Here is a 21,478-nt window from a genome sequence, read left to right on the forward strand (position 1 = left end):
ATGTGGAAATGCTCTTACTTTCACTATTAAACATAGCCCTGAGTTCTACTGTTGTTTTTCCTCGATTTGATTTCATCAAACGTTTAAGTGATCGCCGATCACGATCATTCAGGATTTTTTTCCCGCCACATTTCTTCCTCGAATATGATGGGTCCCCACTATCCTTCCAGTTTTTAATAATGCATTGGACAGTTCTTAACCCAATTTTAGTAGTTTCTGCAATCTCCTTAGATGTTTCCTCTGCTTGATGCATACCAATGATTTGACCCTTCTCAAACAGACTAACATCTTTTCCACGACCCCGAGATGTATCTTTCGACATGGTTGTTTAAGAAATGAGAAGCAACTCCTTGCACCAGTTGGGGTTAAATAACTTGTTGCCAGCTGAAAGATAATCGTCCATGCAGTAATTATCCAATAGGAGGCTCATAACTATTTGCTTAGTTAAATCCAGGTGACGACTTTTTTTTTTTTTGAACAGGCAGTGTATATACTCTATACTATACTGTTCTATAATCTTGTATATCCCCAGCTAGGTGGACACCAAACAAACAGTAATGTCAGTGTAATCTTATAAGTGCTGCCTTCTGTGCTTTACTGGTAGACATACCTCCTATGTAGCTGGACAGGGGACCTACCAAATCCTGTCTAAGCATCTCCCAGCCCCTGAATGTTATCACATCCCCGCCCGTGAAGCTCCTCTACCACCACCTCTGACACTTAAGCTACTAACAATCTGAAAAATAAGTGACAGTTCTCACCTACGTGACATGTTTATTAAGTGCAGTATATTGAAGAACATCATCTGGAAAATCAACATTTAACCTTTTAGCAACCTGCTTACTTTGGGCCATAAAGAGGTTATTTAACTCTAACAGAGTGGCCCATATCTTCCCGACCCAGGATGGGGGTGACACTCATCTGATCCCCAAGGCTGGATCCAGTCTGCAGGGCTCCTGGGCCGGCAATTCCACTCCCATGTGTGCCAAGGATAACATCCGTCAAAAGGAACACATGTAACTGCTGCAGCTAATCACAGGCTGCAGGGGGAACAGGTCACTGCTGCAGCCTGTGATTGGCTGCAGCGGGCACATGTGTTCCCATTGACAGATGTTATCCTCGGCACAAATGGGAGCGGAACTGCCAGCCCAGGAGCCCGACAGAACGGATCCAGCAGTGGGGATCAGGTGAGTGTCACCCCCACCCTGGGTCGGGCAGGTCTGGGCCACTCTGTTAGTGTTGGATAGCCCCTTTTTCAGAACAGGGCATGTCATTTTTTCATATTGTTCATCCTGACATTGCGACACCCATAACTTTTTTTTTTTTTCCCATCAGTGTAACTGTATGAGTGCTTGTTTTATTAATTTATTTAATAATTTTCAATGTCATTATTTTGCGGCAAAGGTGACTTATTCACTTTTATTATTTTTTTTTACGAGGATTCCGGTTGAATAAAAAATTAAATAATAGTAATTAGACAACTTTTTGGGTCTCATTTTGACGACTTTTGCAGTATAGATGGCACCTTCGCTGTATTCTGTGGGTCACTAGGATTGTGGCAGTAACAATTCTGTGTCGTTTTTATGGTTTACTACTTTTGCTCTATAGAAAGACGTTCGATAATCGCTTGCTTTGTATTGCCACTTTCTGAGAGCCATAACTCCGTTTGGAGACCAGACAAAGCCAATAGACAACATTGGAGCTGTTTCTAGAAGAATGATCTAGTGTTTTCTAATGTTTAAAGAACCACTTTGATTGTAAAGGTCCCTCTACACTATCGGAGGCGTACATGCTCACCGTTTCCGTCTCCCTGCATATGTGCATGATTTTAACATGTGGCATCCTGGCATGCGGTGCACTAGCAGATCATTGCATGTTGGTAACTGCCTGCGCCTGGTATGTTACCGTGCTCCTGTTTGGTGGCTTTCTTGTGAGTTGTCGTACATTATTACTATAGTCTCTGTTCAGGGCATGCATATACTGTATGTATTCTCCATTTGTCCAGACAGTGTGTCTTCCTGCCAATGTGACTATAGGCCCAGGTCTTTATTGAAGTATCTGATTGTAACATTCTTCTTTGTTCTATTTTAACTCAGTTTGGTTCAGGTTCTTGATGTTCTTCATCCTTTATGATCCCTTTCTGCTCTTTGTCTTCTCTATTGTGCACATGATGCTGTCAGTCTCCTCGTTTTGTCCCCTAACTAACCTGGTCTCCTTTGTACTTCCTTCTTACTATTACTTCTTTTTAGCATGTGATCTTTTCCACATTGTCCTGCTGGCCATTATGCCCTTTGCCTTTTCTTGTATGTCAGCTCGCCACTCAGCCGTTCATTATAACCCGCTGTGTAGACTTGGTCCCATTCTTACACCTTTCCATGATCTGCTTCTTGCACTTTCTACCTTTCCTTTGCCATCTGTCCTTCTGTCCTCTTTCTTCCCAGTGCACTCTCCTGCTACTGATCACCGAAACTCTTTTTGGTTTTTCTATTTTTCTATTTTTATTTTTCTGTTCTGTCCAGAGGTTTGCAAATTGTCCACGTTTCTCTTTCTGTCCTATGTCCTTATCGTGTTACATGTGGATTTTACCCCTACTACATTGAAAGTGATAAACTCAGTGACGAACCTGAGCGTACGGCAGATTGGAAAAACTGCAGCCTGCAGAAAGTTTTCCTTGCAGAAAATGTTCAGAGCTTTTACCCACAGAATTTCACAGGAAAAATCTGTAGCAAATCCGCCACATCTAAATTCATCCTTGGGGAACATTGACACAAGGCCGCAGCTAAAAGTCGTTTGACTTTGCTGTGGATTTCACCCCATGCATGAAATCTGCAGCATAAATCGACATGCTGAATATATAAAACCTACGCCGCAGGTAAAGTTGTGTGCAGGCACCACTGCAAAAATATTCTGCACAGTGTGGTTGACGTTTTTTTAAATGTCAGGCTACTTTCATGTCTGCATTTTTCTTTCCGCTATAGAGATCTGTCATAGTATCTTAAAATCGGAGGAAAACGCTTCAATTTTGTCCCCATTCATTGTCAATGGGGACAAAACAGAACTGAATGGAACGCAGTGCACTAGAATGCATTCAGTTTCGTTGTGTTCCCATGCCGGACACACCACCGCTGCAAGCAGCGTTTTTGTGTGCGTCATGGGATACTGATCAAGACAGATCAGTTATAAAACACAATGTAAGTCAATGGTGTCAGGTCCGTTTTCTCGGACACGAAAGAAAACTGATCCAGCGCCCGCTGACTTACAATGATTTTAGTGCCCGATCCTTCACGGTCATTTTAGAGAGAATACAACCGGATCCATTCAGAACGGATGCAGATGATTGTATAACCATAACGGAATCGTTTTTGCTGATGGAGATGTGAAAGTAGCCTCACGCACTTCGTTACTTGCTGTAAACGCGGTGGATTTTGTGCAGGCAGTTTTGCTGTGGAAAATCTGCCAGGGTTACGCCACGTGTGGCTGTACCATTTAGGTTATACACCATTTATTTTCCTGATGTCTCACCATTCATTTCCCAAGAACCCGCTCAATAATCTTATCCCATTGTATACATAGGAAGTCCCCAAGCTTTTTTATCACACCTCTCCTACTATATGTGGTCAGCCAGAACTGACCGATGCTGCTGACATGTGGCCATACTTCCAAATGCCATTGGTGGTGTTTTTAGGGTCACTGGTTGTGGAGAGGAGCCTTGAAGTGGATGAACCCTTTTTGGTAGGTGTGTGGTTCTCCCAAATCTCCACTGCAAGATGATGTCTGGAGAACTAAAGATCAGGCGCGTAGAATTTCAGTCCTTTAATGCCTAATGCTTTTTCTCCTGAGAAATAAGCCTCCACCAGGGTTGTCTGGCAGTGTACATTGGTCAAGCTGAACATGCATGTGTATGGGAGTTTCGGGAGAGGTGGCGGTTAGCCTAAAGGCGCATGCACATCTTAAACTTTCACTGAACTTTGAATTTTTTTTTACATGTCATAGCGACATATCAAAGGTTTTGATCCAGAGGGATGGGGTGTCTGAGTGCTGAGAACCCCACCGAACGAAGAGAGAAACACCTACAGCGAGGAGGGGGAGAGCATTATATGAGCCCTCCTATCTCCTTCTAGTGATCGGTGGGGGTCTCGGCATTCAGAAAAGATTTGTAAAAGCACAAGTGATCGTTTAATCTCTTAGAAACATCCACCACATCCACCTACCATAGCCGCCGAGTGCCTGCTGTTTCACCCAGCAGACACCCAGAGCTAATGTCTGTGCGCTGAAAACCCAGGAGGGTTGGAACTGCTCCCCGTAGCAGCAATCGGGAGAGCCGTTCATTCTCTGGCAGGCTTGGTCCCTCTTTGGCAGGGCTCCAAAGGGACATAGCAAATTTCTCATGGACGTTAATGCTAATACATTGGCGTCTATGAGAGAAGTGATCTGATGATATATGATAAATATAAAAATTCAAATCACCCCCTTTTCCCATAATAAAAATAAACAATAAAACAAACATCAAAAGCATTGCCACATGACAAAACGTTGTACTATTAAAATACAAAAAAATATATCCTGAACAGCGTAACAGTAAAAGAAATCAAAGAATAAAATGCGATAAAAAAGTCACACACCCCAAAATGGTATCAATGAAAAGTACAGATCACCCTGCAAAAATTAGCCCTAACACAGCTCCATAGATGGCGATGAAAAGGAAAAAAAAAAAAAATTCAAAAGTTTTTCTTTTTTGTTAAGCATTAAAACACAAGAAAATTTACCGGTATACACATGTGGTATCGCCGGAATTGTACTGATCCAGAGAATGAATGGCACAGGTCAATTTTACCTCATAGGGAACGCCGTAAAAATTAAACCCATACAACTGTGGCCAGAATTGCCTATTTTTATTTTATTTTTTCCAGTTCCTAGCCATCTGGATTTTTTTTTCCAGCTTCCCACTACCTTGTATGCAACATTAATTAGCACCATTAGAAAGTACAACTTTCCCACAAAAAACAAGCCCCCATATGGCGGCGTGTATGTAAAAATAAACCAGTTATGGCTTCAGTAAGGCAGGGAGTGAAAAACGGAGACACAAAAAACGGAAAATCGTTCGGTCCTTAAAGGTTTAAAGGGAACCTGTCACCAGGATTTTGTGCATAAAGCTGGGGACATGGGCTGCTAGATGGCCACTAGCACATCTGCAATACCCAGTCCCCATAGCTCTCTGTGCTTTTATCGTGCTAAAAAAAACGTTTTGATCGATATGCAAATGAACCTGATATGTGTCCTGTATCCAGAGAGGAGTCCAGCGGAAAGGAGCCCAGCACCGCCCCGCGTCCTCCGAATCTCCTCCTTGCTGGCTGACGTCACAGAGCTGGAGCATGCGTAGTTCGTTCCCTGTGCTGATGCCAGCACAGGGAATGAACGTGATGCCGACACTGCGCATGCGCTAGCTCGCGCATCGCGAGATTTCGGCGCTCCAGCTCTGTGACGTCAGCCAGCAAGGAGGAGATTCGGAGGACGCGGGGCGGTGCTAGGCTCCTTTCCGCTTGACTCATCTCCGGATACAGGACTCATATCAGGTCATTTGCATATGGATCAAAACTGTTTTTTAACACAATAAAAGCACACAGAGCTATGGGGACTAGGTATTGCAGATGTGCTAGTGGCCATCTAGCAGCCCATGTCCCCAGCTCTATGCAAAAAATCCTGGTGACAGGTTCCCTTTAAGACTAGACTCAGTAAGACTAGTATCTGAAGCCTCACAAGGCTCTGGTTGGAATATACTTCCCAACATTGCCCTTCTGTTCTCTTCATGTACTGTTCCTTCGTGAGGTACTTTCCTCTATCCTGTGTTTGCAGCGCTCATTCTCCATCTCTGACGTCCTTTAAGACTTCAGATTCTCAGAGTTTGGGAGATAAATCAGTTTTGTATGAGAACTCTTAAAAAAGGCACACTACAAGGAACATTTTAGAATCTGCTTTTTAATGAGTATATGTTTCCTATGAGAGATAATTAGGGAAATTCTGAAGGCAAACTATCCATTAAGTGGATTAGTTTGCCCTTTTATTACAGTCCTGAGGGTTGTGTTAACATCAGTAATATATTTATACTGTTTAACAATCTGGGGCACAAATAGCTACATGAGGGAATATTGAATCCTCGCTGATGGTTGTACTTGTGCAAGATGCGGGCACTTCACTCAACAGATGGAAGACCTTGGCTAGAATTTCGGTTCTTTGTTGACTATGGCGACGTGTCACGCGACCTCAAGTCATGCAAGCAGAAACATTGATGCGACTTATCTGCAACGCAACTATTTTAGACCTGCGACTTGACTTTAAAAACACAGCCAACTGCAGAAAAGTTGCAGGTAAGTCGCACGTGATTTGTATTGTGGTCTATATGGCAAAGTTGCATGCTGCTGGCGATCAAATGTCCAACAGTGTTTGGATTTTGGTTGCAGTCGAAGCACGTTGTACAGTATTTCACATCCAACATTGACCATCATTAGATACAATGTGGAAGTTAGATATCGCAATCTTCACTTTGTGCATTACATGTCCCGGCATAGCCTCCGTCAAAGTCTTGTATGATTATAGCACGGAAGGTGCCAAAAGGCAATAGTCTGAAGTTGACCAAAATGGATGTGTGCAACTTAAAGTGTAACTGTCATTATGTTTTTTATTTTTTTTAATGTGTAGGGACAGTGATACTGACCAATTTTGCAATATACTTTAATTACTGAAATCGTACATTTCTATTCGAAACATAGCTCTAAAGTGGCCCATTTTGAGCTTCAGCAACGCTCCAAAAATGGTCAGTATCACTGCCCCTACACATTATAAAAATAAAAAAGGAATGACAGTTATACTTTAACAACGTCTGACAAGGTGTCGAAGTTTGACATTTTCGTCCACTAGTGGGACAAAAGATGCTTTTGTTTGAAGAAAGATCGATTGTGGCTGAAATGACTCTTTGAAAGAACATTCTCAGAAAGATCCTTCGTCTGCAGTCTTGAGCATACATGGCCAGTTTGAACTAAAATGTGTCACGGTCCCTTAGGTGACTGTCAGGAAATCAGGGAGACTGGCTGAGCGTGGAGGAATCTAACAGCCTCCTTGAATTCTCTTAATTCAGTATTGATGGGGTTAATGACCACTTCCCTTTTCTTAGCTGTTGCTCAGTGGTCATCACTTCTACCCTTTATAGTCTGACCCCACCCTTCTGACCATGCGGTAGATAGCTTCATTTGGGTTTGGCTGAGCTGGCGTGAGGTCGTCTCTGATGTTCCTGCCCGTCGTCTCTACAGAAGTTAAGTTTTGTGTTTGTTATATTCCCTGTTGTTTGTATCTGGGCCTGAGACAGAGACTTCCATTCATCCATCTGGGGTGGAATGAGTTGTCTCTGGTCCTAACCTTTTCCAGGGCCTAATAGGGCTATTAAGGCCTAGCCTAGATATCCTGCATATGAATATTCCTACCTTTAGGGTCTATTCATATTGATAGGTAGTCAGGGCCCGGATTAGGGTTGTTTAGGAGGTGACCTGTTTCTTCCCTAGTTTCCAGGCCCAGTTGCTGTTCCCCTTCCCTCCTGTGATCAGTGTGGAGTTTCCCTCCCACACTGATCGTGACAAAATGTTTGCGGCTATATCCAGAGCCGGATTACTGGTGGTGGTGGCCCCCGTTTACTTTTTTTTTTTATGTAACCATAGTACGCAAAACCTTCATCTCTATAGGTTAATTTGTGAAGAAATGTATTTGTTGTCCACAGTTTTACATTACGTTGGTACATGCACTGACCTAGTGCAGAACAACATGTGCCTTTCTACGCAGACCTGCCCTTAGGCTTTGTCGTGTGATGCATCCACCACTCACTCGCATTACATTTTTCTATTTCCAATAACCGAACAGACGAACACTTTGCGATAGTCCCCAAGTTTTGGTAAACTGGGTGGGGCGGAGAGGGGGGCCAAACTTATTTTTGCCATGGGGCCCTATGAGATCTGTAACAGCCCCTGACTGTTCCCCAGTGCCTTTTTTTTTACCCTTTCCCCCCTCCTTTTGGGGTAAACAAGCATGCTCGGCTGGTCAGAGTATTCATGGGATACTGTAAGTCGAGGAGATTATATTTTAATTTCTCAACCCTCCCTTCCATTTCGACCCAGTGCACAGATATATTTATATATAAGCTGTGATATTTTATTCTTTTAGTTATGGTTAGTCCCAAAGAACCCCTTTTAACATTTACGTCCCTGTCTCATGGCAATGTTCACCATCCATCCTCAGTTGAATGTTCTGAGCGTTTTGAAAGTCGCCATTTCCTAAATTGCTGTAGCTGCATTAGCTTCTTCTATAATTACATTCACACTTCAAACTAACGTCATTACGTTTAAAGAATACACGAGTTGTCATTTACAGCACATGATAAAAAGGTCTTTCCGGGCGTGCAGAGCCACAGAGCAAGAGAAAACATAGTGGGATGTAATATTAGTTCTTAAATTTACACAGCTTAAAACTAGACCAGACAGGTGGATGATACGCCAAACGTATCGCAGCGGCTCATGCTGTGTGATAGATTTGATGCATCTTGTGAGACATGTTAGATTTTCTATTCCTTACGTCATCCCTTGGTTGGCCTACTTTAGACCAATATTTTGCTTGAAAATTGGGGCACATTTTTGCTGCATATTATGGCTTCTCGGAGCCACCACCTTTTCAAAACTGTCTAGAGAGGCACAAAATATAAATTTGCCACAAGCCAGGTAAGATAGATTGTGCTGCAAATTGAGCCAACATTGTGGTGCATTTAACATAAGACCCTTTTAGATAGGCCAAAACAGCAGGCAGTGGTCGGGGGCAGACGTTCCTGTGAATGTTTCCAATCGTTGCCCTCTCATTTATATGCAGCAATGATTGGTAATGATTGTTCATCCTTATGCAGTTTCCTTGTTTGCAGGCAGCACATCAGTGTTTACACAGGTGATGTGCTGGTGACAAATGGGGCCTTTGTGCCACATAAAATATATGTATCCTCAAAGATCCGCAGTAGGTGCATTTATTCACAAGATAGCATCATGACAGAGAGACGTTTCGACTCGAGTCTTTTTCTTTTTAGTCGAAACGTCACTCTGTCATGATGCTATCTTTCGAATAAACACACCTACTGCTGTGAAACTATTTGGGGTGCTGCAGATCTTTCTGAGGATACATCTTTGGGACCATCAAGCCAAGGTCTGATACTGCGTGCACCCACCAGTTGAGGATTACTATACATGAATGGACTATAAATCCTGTTTTAAGGTAATGCAGTGCTGCTTCTATTAGTTTATTATTTTTGGGTATAGAAAATATATGATCACCCAATAAGGATGATCAGCAGGACATTTTCTACAGGCCAGTTATTGTCTGATAATTGTCCCTATCTTAGGGCCGTGGCCTAAAACTTTTAGACAGATTTATTAAAGGGGCGCAAATCTACACTTATAGCAGATGAAAATGTCTTCATTTTCTGATTTCAGAATTGACCCAATGCACCAAAAACATGTTAAACTACTAACAGTCACGTTTACATTTAAAAAACTCTCCTAAAAATGTCACTTTTTTTTTTATTGTAGATTTATGTGTGTCTGCAGTAAATGTTGTTGGCGCACGACTCGGGGGACACTATTGCATTTTAACCCTCAGTGACAAAATTAATTTTAGCCTTAAGGACCAATAATATTTTACCACTTTGTGTTCTAGCAGTGATAACTATTTTTAAAAAATTTCTTCAAATTTTATTTTTATTTAGCGGGATTTTTTGTAGGTTTTTTAGGAACTATTTTGGGGTACTGTATATATAGTGTATTAAATAACTTTTATTATTTTTAGATTTTTAAAAAAGATATAAAAACAAAAACAGCAATTTGACATTATTTTGTGGAAATTTATTTTTTACGGCGTTCACTGTGTGGCAAAAATAATGTAATTTTATTATATGGGTCAGTACAGTCATTTTTTTTCCCTTTCCTCCTGCAGCCTGTCAGATCTGCAGCTGCTCTCTCATTCTCCTCCAGACTGAAGGGCTGGGGATGGGGGGTGACTGCTTTAGCTGCTCATATCTCTGGTTTGGTACCAGCGAATAATGTGGGCTTTGTAGTGTTTGAAAGCTGGCAATACCAGAATGACAGCAATATGTTCAGTACATGGGAAGATATCACTGTTAGAAATCAGAATGCTGTGAATATAGCTAAAAGTAAAAGCCGGTTTTACCTGCGTTTTTTCCTGACTTGATTTCTAACAGTGATATCTCCTCTGTTGGAGCTGAGCTTGGGCAAAACAGTTAGGTGGTTAAAGGGGTTGTACAGGGGATTTATATTGATAACCTATGTTCGGGATAGGTCATCAATATCAAATCGCCAGACATCCCATTGCTCCTGCAAAAGAGATCACATGCAGCGTAATCTTGAAGAGGAAGCAGCTCTTGCACAAGCGCATCACCCTCTTCATACAGCTGATCGACGGGGGTGCCCGGAGTCAGACCCTCACTGATCTGATATTGATAACCTATTCTAAGGATAAGTCATACATATAATGCCCCTGTACAACCTCTCTAATTGTCAAAATGCATGCTAACCTTTTTTGGGGGGAATACAGTATAAAATGCCAGTCTTATCAAATCTTCTCCATATTAAAGGGTTGTATGACCATTTAATATTTTTGAAAGAAGTTTCCCCTTGTCATCTGGTTAGAACGTTATGCTGGATCCATCACAGAATGAGCCCTGATGGCACCCAACAAACCCTATTGATTTATAATAGGGTCCATCTGGTTGTGCTGCATGCTGTGCTGGCAAGGAATTTGTGACAAAGGATGAAAATGGAGCCTCCGATGTACATGTGCGCCCAGCCTAAAAAACCTCTTCAGATATTGTATTTTAACATGCATTCATTTCTTTAACAAAGAGGGTTTTTTCGGCCTCTTGGAAATGGTGAAATCTAATTTTAATATGGTGGCGGTAATGCTGCTAATGTTATGGTGGAACTGCTAATCTTATTAAGAAAATACTTGTGTATTTGGTTTCATTTATTGAGCAATGATAGACCATGGAAATGAGATTGCGGTGCCGGTGAAGTTGTAATGCTGTGGCACGAATCGCTCTGTCATTAGGAGACATATTGCAGGGTTACAATAATACAGCTATTATAAAGGCCATATTGGTGTAGTCTATGGAGAATAGTCAGCTGTCTGGTAAATTAGACTTGTTCGCATCGGTGCCTCTTAAAATTTTTATAACCAGAGATAAAAAGTTGAAGAATCTGCCCTTTGATAGTGCCCGGCATACTTCTGCTGCGGTACCCCTCGCTCTCCTGGCGTCTCTCTACATCCTGCTCACATATTTACCATTGTGCCAGACTATTTCACATTGTCTGCATTTGTTTCTGCTGCGGCTGAACTGGAGAAAGACTCAATGTTCTTCTAAAATAGCATAGTAGGATTTGCAAGTAATGTGAATAATGTGGCATTTGTCATGTGAGGCTGTCACACCGACCTCTGCTCTGCGGGATTATTTTTTTTATTACTACGTTTTAATACATTTTGTTTGGTATTTGTTATCAGAGCTGCTCACAATGAGCTTAATCTTTTTGCAATACATTTCCTGAATTCAAAAAAGGCCAATAAAACATGCACATGACGAGGCGCCACACAAAAGATTTTCACACAGCCGTCGATGAAATAACATTTAATGCATGAAGTACCACTCACAAACGAAGGAGAAGATGCAGAGAGATAAAAAGTCTCGCTTATGTCGCAAACATTTGGTGGCTAATTTACTTTCAAAGAGGCTTAATTCAGTTTAATTAATAGTGGACCAAGACAAAGACGACCCTAGTGCTAGGGAAACTGTCGGTCGTCCTTGACCTATGGATTCTTGAAGTTGATTTAGTGTATAGGCATGCTGCATTCTTAGAGCTACAGATCTGTTAACGGTCCTCATAAGGGTTCTCGGGCACATTTATAGTGATGGCCTATCCTTTGGATAGATCAACAATATCAAATTGGTGGGAATCCAACTTCTGGCATCCCCTCCAATCAATTGGTCCACCATGTAGATGCTAGCGCTTGGTTACAGCACCACTACTCCCAATTAACAGCTGATTGGAGGGGGTGCCATGAATTTGACCCCTGCCAACCCAATTTTAACGACCTATCTTAGGATATCTAAGGATATCCTATCAACATAAAAGTTTCCCCTTTAGGCCTCACGCACACGACTGTAGTTATGGTCCGCATCCGAGCCGGAAAAACTGCGGACCCATTCACTTCAATGGGGCTCCAAAAGATGCGGACAGCACTCCGTGTGCTGTCCGCATCCGTTGCTCCGTTCCGAGGCCCCGGAAAAAAAAATAGAACATGTCCTATTCTTGTCCGTTTTGCGGACAAGAATAGACATGTCTACAATGCGGAAGGCACACGGGCGGCTTCCGTTTTTGTGGACCGCAAAAAACGTCACGGTCGTGTACATGAGGCCTTAAGGTGTGATTTTGTTTGATACAATGCCCAACTCTTTTGTGAGCGTTGTCTACTTTGGAGACTCCCACTTTGTTGTTAAGCTCATCACAGGGAGTCCTGCTGCTTGCGCCCCCAGCGATTATCTGAAATCTGTTTCCTAAACCAGGCGACCTATGTGTTTTTAACACATCATCATATTTATAAGGTGAGATATGTTTGATGCATCCATTTCAAACCAAACAGGATAAATGGGTTTTCCGGGTGTTCAATATTAACAGCCTATCCTCAGGATAGGTCTAATCTGTGGGAGTCCAATTCCCGCTACTCCGGTGTTTTTTTGACTGGCCGCGGTTATCTAGTGGCCGTTTCCTAGGCCATTGATGTCACGGTCATCAGTCACATGCCCTAGGTGCAGCGCTGTCCCATTCAAGTGCATGGGCCTGAGCTGCAATACCAAGCACAGTCACTACACAATGTACGGCGCTGTGCTTGGTAAGTTGTGAGGAGGTCGCGCCACTTCAAACCGACATGGGTGCCAGGAGTCGGACAACCAACAATCAGATATTGATGACATCTAGGCCATCTATATCAAACTCTCGAAAGAGCCTCTTTAATCTTCAGCTGGTGACCTTTCATTAACCAGTCTACTAAAATAGTTTTGAAAATGGATTTCCTGCACTGGGTCATTAAAAGGATAAAAAAAAAAAAAAAGAAACCAATGAGCTAAAAATATGCTATGTATGGCCTAAAAGCAATGGGCAGTGTGGTGTGAGGCTATCATTAGCTAAACCATTTGGATTTTTTTATTTTAATAATAATCTGATGTTACTATGAAAATAATAGGGTAGTATAACTGGGTGCTATATTGAAACTAATAATCAAGGATTAAAGGGGTTTCAGATCAGTGGGAGTCTGACACGTGGCTCCTCCACCACCAAACAGCTTCATTGTACAGATGTGCTTCCAGGAAGTAAAATAAATATACAAAGCTGGAACATCACAGCGCCATACACTGTGTAGTGGCCATTCACAGGTACTGCAACTCGGCTTTCTTTCAGATTCATCAATATCTATAACCTGGAAAATCCTGTTAAGGTATTTTCTAGGATTAGAAAATATTTTATTTTTTTTATTTTTTTTAAGAGAAAAATTGCCACTTTATTCCATGAACTATATCTGATTTGGCGTCTTGGTTCCAGTCTAATCAGTTGAATGGCAGTGAGCTGCAATACCAGACAAACTCCACAGACCCTTTAAAAAATGTCCTGTTCCATTTTCTGTAACTTTATAAGGTGTCTGTCACTTTGTGATAATGAGATTTTGCAGGTGTGTGGGCAGTTGTAATTAAAATGCCTCCCATCCTCTATGTATTGACCCATCCTGAAGGATTGTTGCCAGTTCTTTCTGGACGTTCTACATGATCTGTCCCCGATGAGCCTCCTTACCTGTACCAGGACTTGAATCAATAACAGTCACTTAGCATTAAGGTTTCTGCTTAGACACGTTTCGTTGGAACCTGTAAATGACAACTCTGTCCGCTGAGGCTCAACGCTCCAGACTCTTCCTTTCCCAAGTAGATCATACCTTTAACTGTCTGATTAGACAGCATCATGTCTAATTCACGCTCAGTAAATTGACTTACTGTTTGGCATTCTATACATTTACATTAGGGCAGTACCAATTGGTACACTCCCTCCAGGAAGAGAGGAGACTGTTCCAAACGAGCCTCTTTTATTTGAACGGTATCGTTTTTAGGTTGTCTATTCACAATGAGTATTGCCAAGGTTTAAATTCAAAAACTGTTTACAATAATTTTTTACTCTATGGGTTTCTGTGGTCTTCTGTTTGGGGCAGTGTTTTAAAGCAGAGGATAACCTGTATTAGGTACAACAGTAATTCATTTATTTATGTCTATAAATGTAATCTGATACTAATATAGTTCACTAACCACTTAGTACCGTGTCCTTTTTACTGTAGCATAGTACACAATTACAGAGGAATTGATCATGGTTTTAAAAAATCAACGAAACATCGCTATACTTAAAGGCTTTGGACACCTTCGGAACAATTTTTTATAATTTACATTTTACTCATTTTCTGCTAAAAATATATATTTTTAATTGGTCTTTATTTAAAAAAAAGTTCAACATTTTTTTGTGATACGTGTGGTTAAATATAAGTCTATTTATTTGCTGACAGATAGCCTTCTCTCTGGTCTCCTGACCTCATAAACACTCATAATTGCTAAACTCTTAGGGAGCTGACACATGTTCAGTTTTTTTTTTAATGCAGTTTTTGAAGCCAAAACCAGAATAAGATCTAAAAAACAAAAAGTGTAGTGTTAAAGTAGTATTTGCCCTAATACTTTCTCTCCTGTTAGGATCCACACCTGATTTTGGCTTCAAAAACTGCATCAAAAAGCCTGAACATGCACCCTAAGGCTGGGTTCACACCTGAGCGTTTTACAGCGCGTTCCTACGCGCTGTAAAACGCTCAACAAGGAGAAACCAATGATTCCCTATGGGAATGGTTCACACTTGGGCGTTTTACAGCGCGTACGATCGCGCTGTAAAACGCCCGACGCTCCAAAAAGTACATGAGCGACTTTTGGGGCGTTTGTGGCCATAGGACACTGTAGTGAATCACACAAACGCGCGTCAAACGCGCGTTTACTATTACAAAAACGCGCATAAAAATGCGCGTCAAAAACGCTCGTAAAACGCGCGTTTGCGCAACGCTCAAGTGTGAACCCAGCCTAAGCGTTTAGCCGGTATGAGTGTCTATGAGGTCAGGACCCTTACCAAACTGCTAGAAGTATAGCTTACAGTAAATTAAGTTTTGTGAGATCAGAGATAAGGGTTCACATGAGCTGCCAGCTGACAGAACTCGGGAGGGAGGCATTTTTAACCACATGTATAACTAAAACTTCTAAAAATGTTTAATAAATACCAAATGAAAAAATGATCTTTTGCCCAAAATGAGTAAAATGCATGGAAGTGTTTCTTCTGAGAAAACGTAAATTTACTCAAGAGAAAACATATACCAGTATTTACTCAATTCATAACATTTTGGAGTACTATCATCTAGAATATTTATGGCACATATTTATGGCACATCAATAGAATATGCCATAAATATCTGATAGGTTCAGGTCCCCCCTCCTATTTCTAAAAAAGGGCTAAAAGTGAACAGAGAGCAAGCATGTGCAGCCACCCTCCATTGATCATTATGGGACTTCAAAAAAAAATAAAAAATACCCAAGCTTTGGCTTGGCTATTTTCGGAAGTCTCGTGGTGGTGGTGACTACTATGAGACTTCCGAAAAAAGCAGAGTGTGCTCTGTTCCATTTTGGATATAGGGACCTGCACCTATCAAACATTTATGGCATATCCTGTCGATACACCATAAATCCCCCAGATGGGAATACCCACAAACAATCTTGGTCCTCTGTAACTGTTAGTATGTATGTCTTAATCATCTGTTTTTCTAACAGATACCCGGGCAGCAGAAGAAGGTCCTCTAGGTGTAGACCATGCGGTAATTGGGGGAGTTGTTGCTGTTGTTGTCTTTGCTATGCTTTGCCTTCTCATCATCCTGGGACGTTACTTTGCTCGGCATAAAGGTAATTATGTTTGTACATTTTTATTTATTTTTTAAATGTTGTAAAACTTTCTTTAAGGTGCCTACCTTTTTCCTACATAGTATGTACAGACAGTGCAGAAAGGTGTGTGTACTTTATAACAGCTGCAATTAATGAGCGTTAAAGCAGATTTAACAGGTCCCAGCGGCTCACACAAACCCATCTTAATTACATAACATGCCTGTAGAAGAAATTCTGAAATATACTTTTCCTTCCAAAATTGTGTGGGTCAGCCGCATGGGAACCCGGTCATATGACGTTCCTCTTCTGAAAATCCTGCTTCCACTAGTGTCATGTTCTTTAGCAGGTCTTTGGCCTGAGCTATGGATGGGACATTACTACAAGGTCCATAAATATTCCTCTCCTTGGCACACGCACAGGTAGAATCGTGCACCAAGGAGAGGCATAGTTCTGGCCCCATTCACAGCGGAAGTGACGTCCCATCCATAGCCTATGCTGGAAACCTGGCAAAGTACTTGACATTGTTGGAAGTAGGATTTTCAGAACAGGAGTGTCACGTGACTGGGTTACCGAGCGGCCGATCCATGCAACTTTGTAATGGTAATGGTTTGTTTACACAGACCTACAATATGGCCAATTATTGGGGTGGAACATTTCTTGAAACGTTCATTCCCAATAATTGACCTGTGTAAAAAATGACAGCGATCAACCAGTGAATGAACAAATGCTCTTTCCAGTGATCATGTCTTTTGGTTGTCAGTGATGATCATCATTTCTGTGCAGCAAATTGGCTTATGTAAGATGAGATCTGCTGCACAGAAAAAATTTCACTGTATGGGTACAAGCAATCGCGGAAATGGTCGCTTATCAATATACCTAGTACCTGCTGCATGTTAAAGAGAAAGTTGTGTTTGTTTCTAATAATTGCCTGCTAAATCAGTCTGTGTTAAAGGAGCCTTTGCAGGACCCAACATGTCCTGGAAAACTACTTTAATTGGCAAAGAAATGTTAAAGACCATTAAAGCCAGACTCTAGGTATTAGGTGTAGGTAGCTAATGGAGAGTGAACAGGGGTGATGCACACAAAAAGCCTTATCTAGGAATCCATCAGTACAATGGTACCCTCAGCTAACTATGTCCCAGTCTATACAGCAAAGTTGACAAGTAAACTGGTATGTCAGCCTGTTATGTGCTCTAGTTTTTTATATATGAATAGTAATATATAAAAAATGATGATATATTAACTTTTATATACCCTAGCACTGTTGTCTCTTATCAGAAATGGTCAATTTCTGTGAGAAATTCAAATGTTTTAAACCTGATCACATATGATGTCCACCTTCATTGAACCTTCCCATACAATGCCAATCTACAGGGTGGGCCATTTATATGGATACACCTTAATAAAGTGGGAATGGTTGGTGATATTAACTTCCTGTTTGTGGCACATTAGTATATGTGAGGGGGGAAACTTTTCAAGATGGGTGGTGACCACCATTTTGAAGTCGGCTATTTTGAATCCAACTTTAGTTTTTTCAATAGGAAGAGGGTCATGTGACACATCAAACTTATTGGGAATTTGACAAGAAAAACAATGGTGTGCTTGGTTTTAACGTAACTTTATTCTTTCATGAGTTATTTACAAGTTTCTGACCACTTATAAAATGTGTTCAGTGTGCTGCCCATTGTGTTGGATTGTCAATGCAACCCTCTTCTCCCACTCTTCACACACTGATAGCAACACCGCAGGAGAAATGCTAGCACAGGCTTCCAGTATCCGTAGTTTCAGGTGCTGCACATCTCGTATCTTCACAGCATAGACAATTGCCTTCAGATGACCCCAAAGATAAAAGTCTAAGGGGGTCAGATCGGGAGACCTTGGGGGCCATTCAACTGGCCCACGACGACCAATCCACTTTCCAGGAAACTGTTCATCTAGGAATGCTCTGACCTGACACCCATAATGTGGTGGTGCACTATCTTGCTGGAAAAACTCAGAGAACGTGCCAGCTTCAGTGCATAAAGAGGAAAACACATCATCAGTGTGTGAAGAGTGGGAGAAGAGGGTTGCATTGACAATCCAACACAATGGGCAGCACATTGAACACAATTTATAAGTGGTCAGAAACGTGTAAATTACTCATGAAAGAATAAAGGTACGTTAAAACCAAGCACACCATTGTTTTTCTTGTGAAATTCCCAATAAGTTTGATGTGTCACATGACCCTCTTCCTATTGAAAAGAAAACAAAAGTTGGATTCAAAATGGCCAACTTCAAAATGGCCACCATGGTCACCACCCATCTTAGAAAGTTTCCCCCCTCACATATACTAATGTGCCACAAACAGGAAGTTAATATCACCAACCATTCCCATTTTATTAAGGTGTATCCATATAAATGGCCCACCCTGTAGATGTTCTCGGATGTCACAATAGCCCACCACATGCCTGATCATTGCAGAGCATCTTGTACGTTGAAAATCTGTGTGCCATCATTTCTGGTATAATATCCGAAAGTGTCATATTTCTTGTTTTCTGTCATACAGGAACATACTTCACCCATGAAGCCAAAGGCGCTGATGACGCAGCAGATGCAGATACTGCAATCATCAATGCAGAGGGTGGGCAGAACAGCTGTGAAGAGAAGAAGGAATATTTTATCTAGCCTGGCCTTGTTGAAGGGTGTGAGTTCTCTTCAGACTCGCTGCCCTTAGGGAGAAGGACCTTCCAACGTCTTGCGTTTTTTTTATCATTTGGTTTTGGAGCGGATGGAGGAGCGGGGGACCCATCTGGTATAAAGTGATTGCCCCACAACACTCTCTGCTTTTATTGTTTGCCACTTTCCTTTCATGGGAATAACAGGAGCTTGAAATGCTTGTTTTTACTTTGTGGTGGGGTGGGGGGTAGGGTTACAAGTAAAACATGGATTCTGGGCTCTTCAGTGCAGGAGGATGCTGTATGCAGATCTTTCTGCACCCATATTTCACAGGCTCCTTGTCCACTGAAGAGACATATTTATCATCTGCAGACAATTTGGTGCCTTGCTTGTTTTTTCTTTTTATTTCACTTTCCCGAGAAGTTCTTGTTGTGTTCCCGGCTGGTTTTTGTGTCACTTCCTGCTGGGGTGCTTTATATTCTTGTCTTGTGCCATTTCCTTCTGAGCGTTCTCTTATGTTTTGTCTATCTCATTACACTTCCCGTTAGGGCTGCTTTTCCATATCATCTGATTGTGGCCATGTAACTGTCCTTTTGGTTTGTTGTGCATCCGCTTCATCCTCGCTGCTTTTTATAAGAGCTTTTTCCTGTAAAAAAAAACATTCCTGTAGTCCATTCCTACCCACCTGTTGCCTGCTCTTGTGTGTCCTCATGTCACCTTCTATAGGGACTGTCCACGTCGTATAGTTTTTCCAGTCCATTACGTTTCATCCTGTTTGCCTTCTGGCTGATCCATTCTCATTGTGTTCATTCTGCCCATATCTTCACTCTCCAACTCTTCATCTTGGTCCTTTTTCTGTGTGTCCCTTTCTGGGCATCAAGCGTGTGATATGGAGGAGTCATTCTGCTCTTCTCTGGGAAGTGAATTTTTCCTCGCTTAATTAACAAACAGTAAAAAAAAAAAAAAAAAAAAAAAAGACTTTACAGAAGCAACTGCACTTCAGGCATGAGGAAGCTCCTACAACTTCATCCCCCACCCCACCTCGGACAGTTGGTGGAAATACAAGCGGATGTGCCTTTTTATTCACAAGGGAGCAAGCTGGAGGAAAAAGAGGGGGTGTACATGGGAAAAAAAATTCCTTCTGCTCTGAAAAATCAAATTTCAAATATTTTCCAACTCATAGAAAGCCCTTCTTTTTCCCATCTCTGTCTGTTCAGTCTTTCTACCTCCTTTACCTTTTTATCCTTTTCATTGATCTCATGCCTTTGTCACTGCAAGTTATATTTTTTTTCTTAAATCTGGCATTCCTCGCTTCATTCTTTTCTTCCACAAAAAAATCTTCCTCCTTCAGTGCTGTCTCTTAGTACAGGGCTGTGATGTCACTACAGTGTTTCTACACTGCACAGCTGTACCCTCCTGCCACTTTGTTTGAAATATATGGTAGTAAAAGTGCGCAGTACAGCAACCTGTGAAACCGAGGCATTCAACTCTTCACGTAACTCTACTAAGAGCCACCTGTATTATATAATCTGTAATATTATTGTGTTGTCTGAAGGGTTCAGTCTGAAGTTGTCAAACTGTAAAACAATGAGATGTCATTGCTGCTATAGAAGGTGTTAGCAGGGTAAGTGCGTTGCTTTCTTGTCAATCCCACTGTATTTTGCTGAGTAGATCTGCACCTATATCGTCTTACAAAATTTGAAATGTAGGGGTTATTTTAAGATGGTTGCCGAGCTGACTCGTATGTTTTCTCTTATGTATGTGTTAAGAAAGAATTAAGATTTTTTTTTTTTTTTTTTTAAGGGTATTTTAAGGTTGAATTCCCCCAGTCCTAGGTAGCATTGTCAAGGTAGAGTGTCCTAGCTTGACCCATCACCTATGTGTATGTGTGCACTATCACAGGAGCCATTTTCATTTCAATACCTTCCTCATCACTCTTTTGGCCTCAACCCACATATCAAACACACAGGGACCCACTCTTAAATATATTATACCGTGCGTAGGCCAAGGCATAAGCAGAGTGAAGAAACTCACCATGAATGAGCAAGTCTAGGGGTATCTCGACTCAATATAGCCTTCCATACTTAACCAGAACTGGAACTCCACTCGGAAAAGATAAAAATATTGACCAAAATAATTTTTTGTTCTTCGACTGAGATTCGGTCATCTTTTCAGTGGGAAGAAATATTTAAGACAACACAAAGCTGAGATTCGGTCGTTTAAACAAGCCAAGACACTCATTCTCACATTCACGTGCGACAGATTCATGCTTACAGCCCTTGTCCTAAAAAGTCTATCATGGATCATGTATCCTTCAGAAAACTGACCACATCTTTGTGGCCACTGTTGGGTTGTCCACTTTTGAAGATGTCTAATCAAAAACATAGGCAAACAGTTTGTGATTTTTGATAGATTTTTTTTCTTTCAGTTTTTGTTTTATAAGATCTCGATTATCCAGAAATTGTGGTGATTTGCAGTTTTATTTTCTATTCGGAAGTGTTTAAGGGGAAGCGAATGGAGGTTACAGACATGGTCTTTGTCATTGATGTGTTTTAATTGCATATCGACTGTTTTCTAGATATTTGTATGTTATGAAAGAGTGAAAGATTCTCTTTACGTAACATTCTTCCAATGGCTGTGGATGAGTCAGAGTTTTACCTTGGATCGGGTTTTCTATTTTATTTTCAGACTGCTTTCTGTGAATCTTCAGGTGATCACACTATATGTCGCTTTAGG

General features: G+C 41.4%; 1 protein-coding gene across 4 annotated transcripts in view; it reads left to right on the plus strand.

The window, feature by feature from the left end:
• Positions 1-20,535, plus strand: part of CADM1 (cell adhesion molecule 1) — a 264,419-nt gene extending 243,884 nt beyond the window's left edge. For all 4 annotated transcript variants that reach the window (XM_044282270.1, XM_044282268.1, XM_044282269.1 and 1 more), the window contains 2 exons: positions 15,980-16,108; positions 18,633-20,535. In XM_044282270.1, the coding sequence (XP_044138205.1) occupies positions 15,980-16,108; positions 18,633-18,751 (248 nt within the window). In that variant the 3' untranslated portion in view covers positions 18,752-20,535. The remainder of the gene's footprint in view (positions 1-15,979; positions 16,109-18,632) is intronic.
• Positions 20,536-21,478: the final 943 nt, after the last annotated feature.

This window comes from Bufo gargarizans, chromosome 2 (genome assembly GCF_014858855.1).
Source record: "Bufo gargarizans isolate SCDJY-AF-19 chromosome 2, ASM1485885v1, whole genome shotgun sequence".
NCBI lineage: Eukaryota > Metazoa > Chordata > Amphibia > Anura > Bufonidae > Bufo > Bufo gargarizans.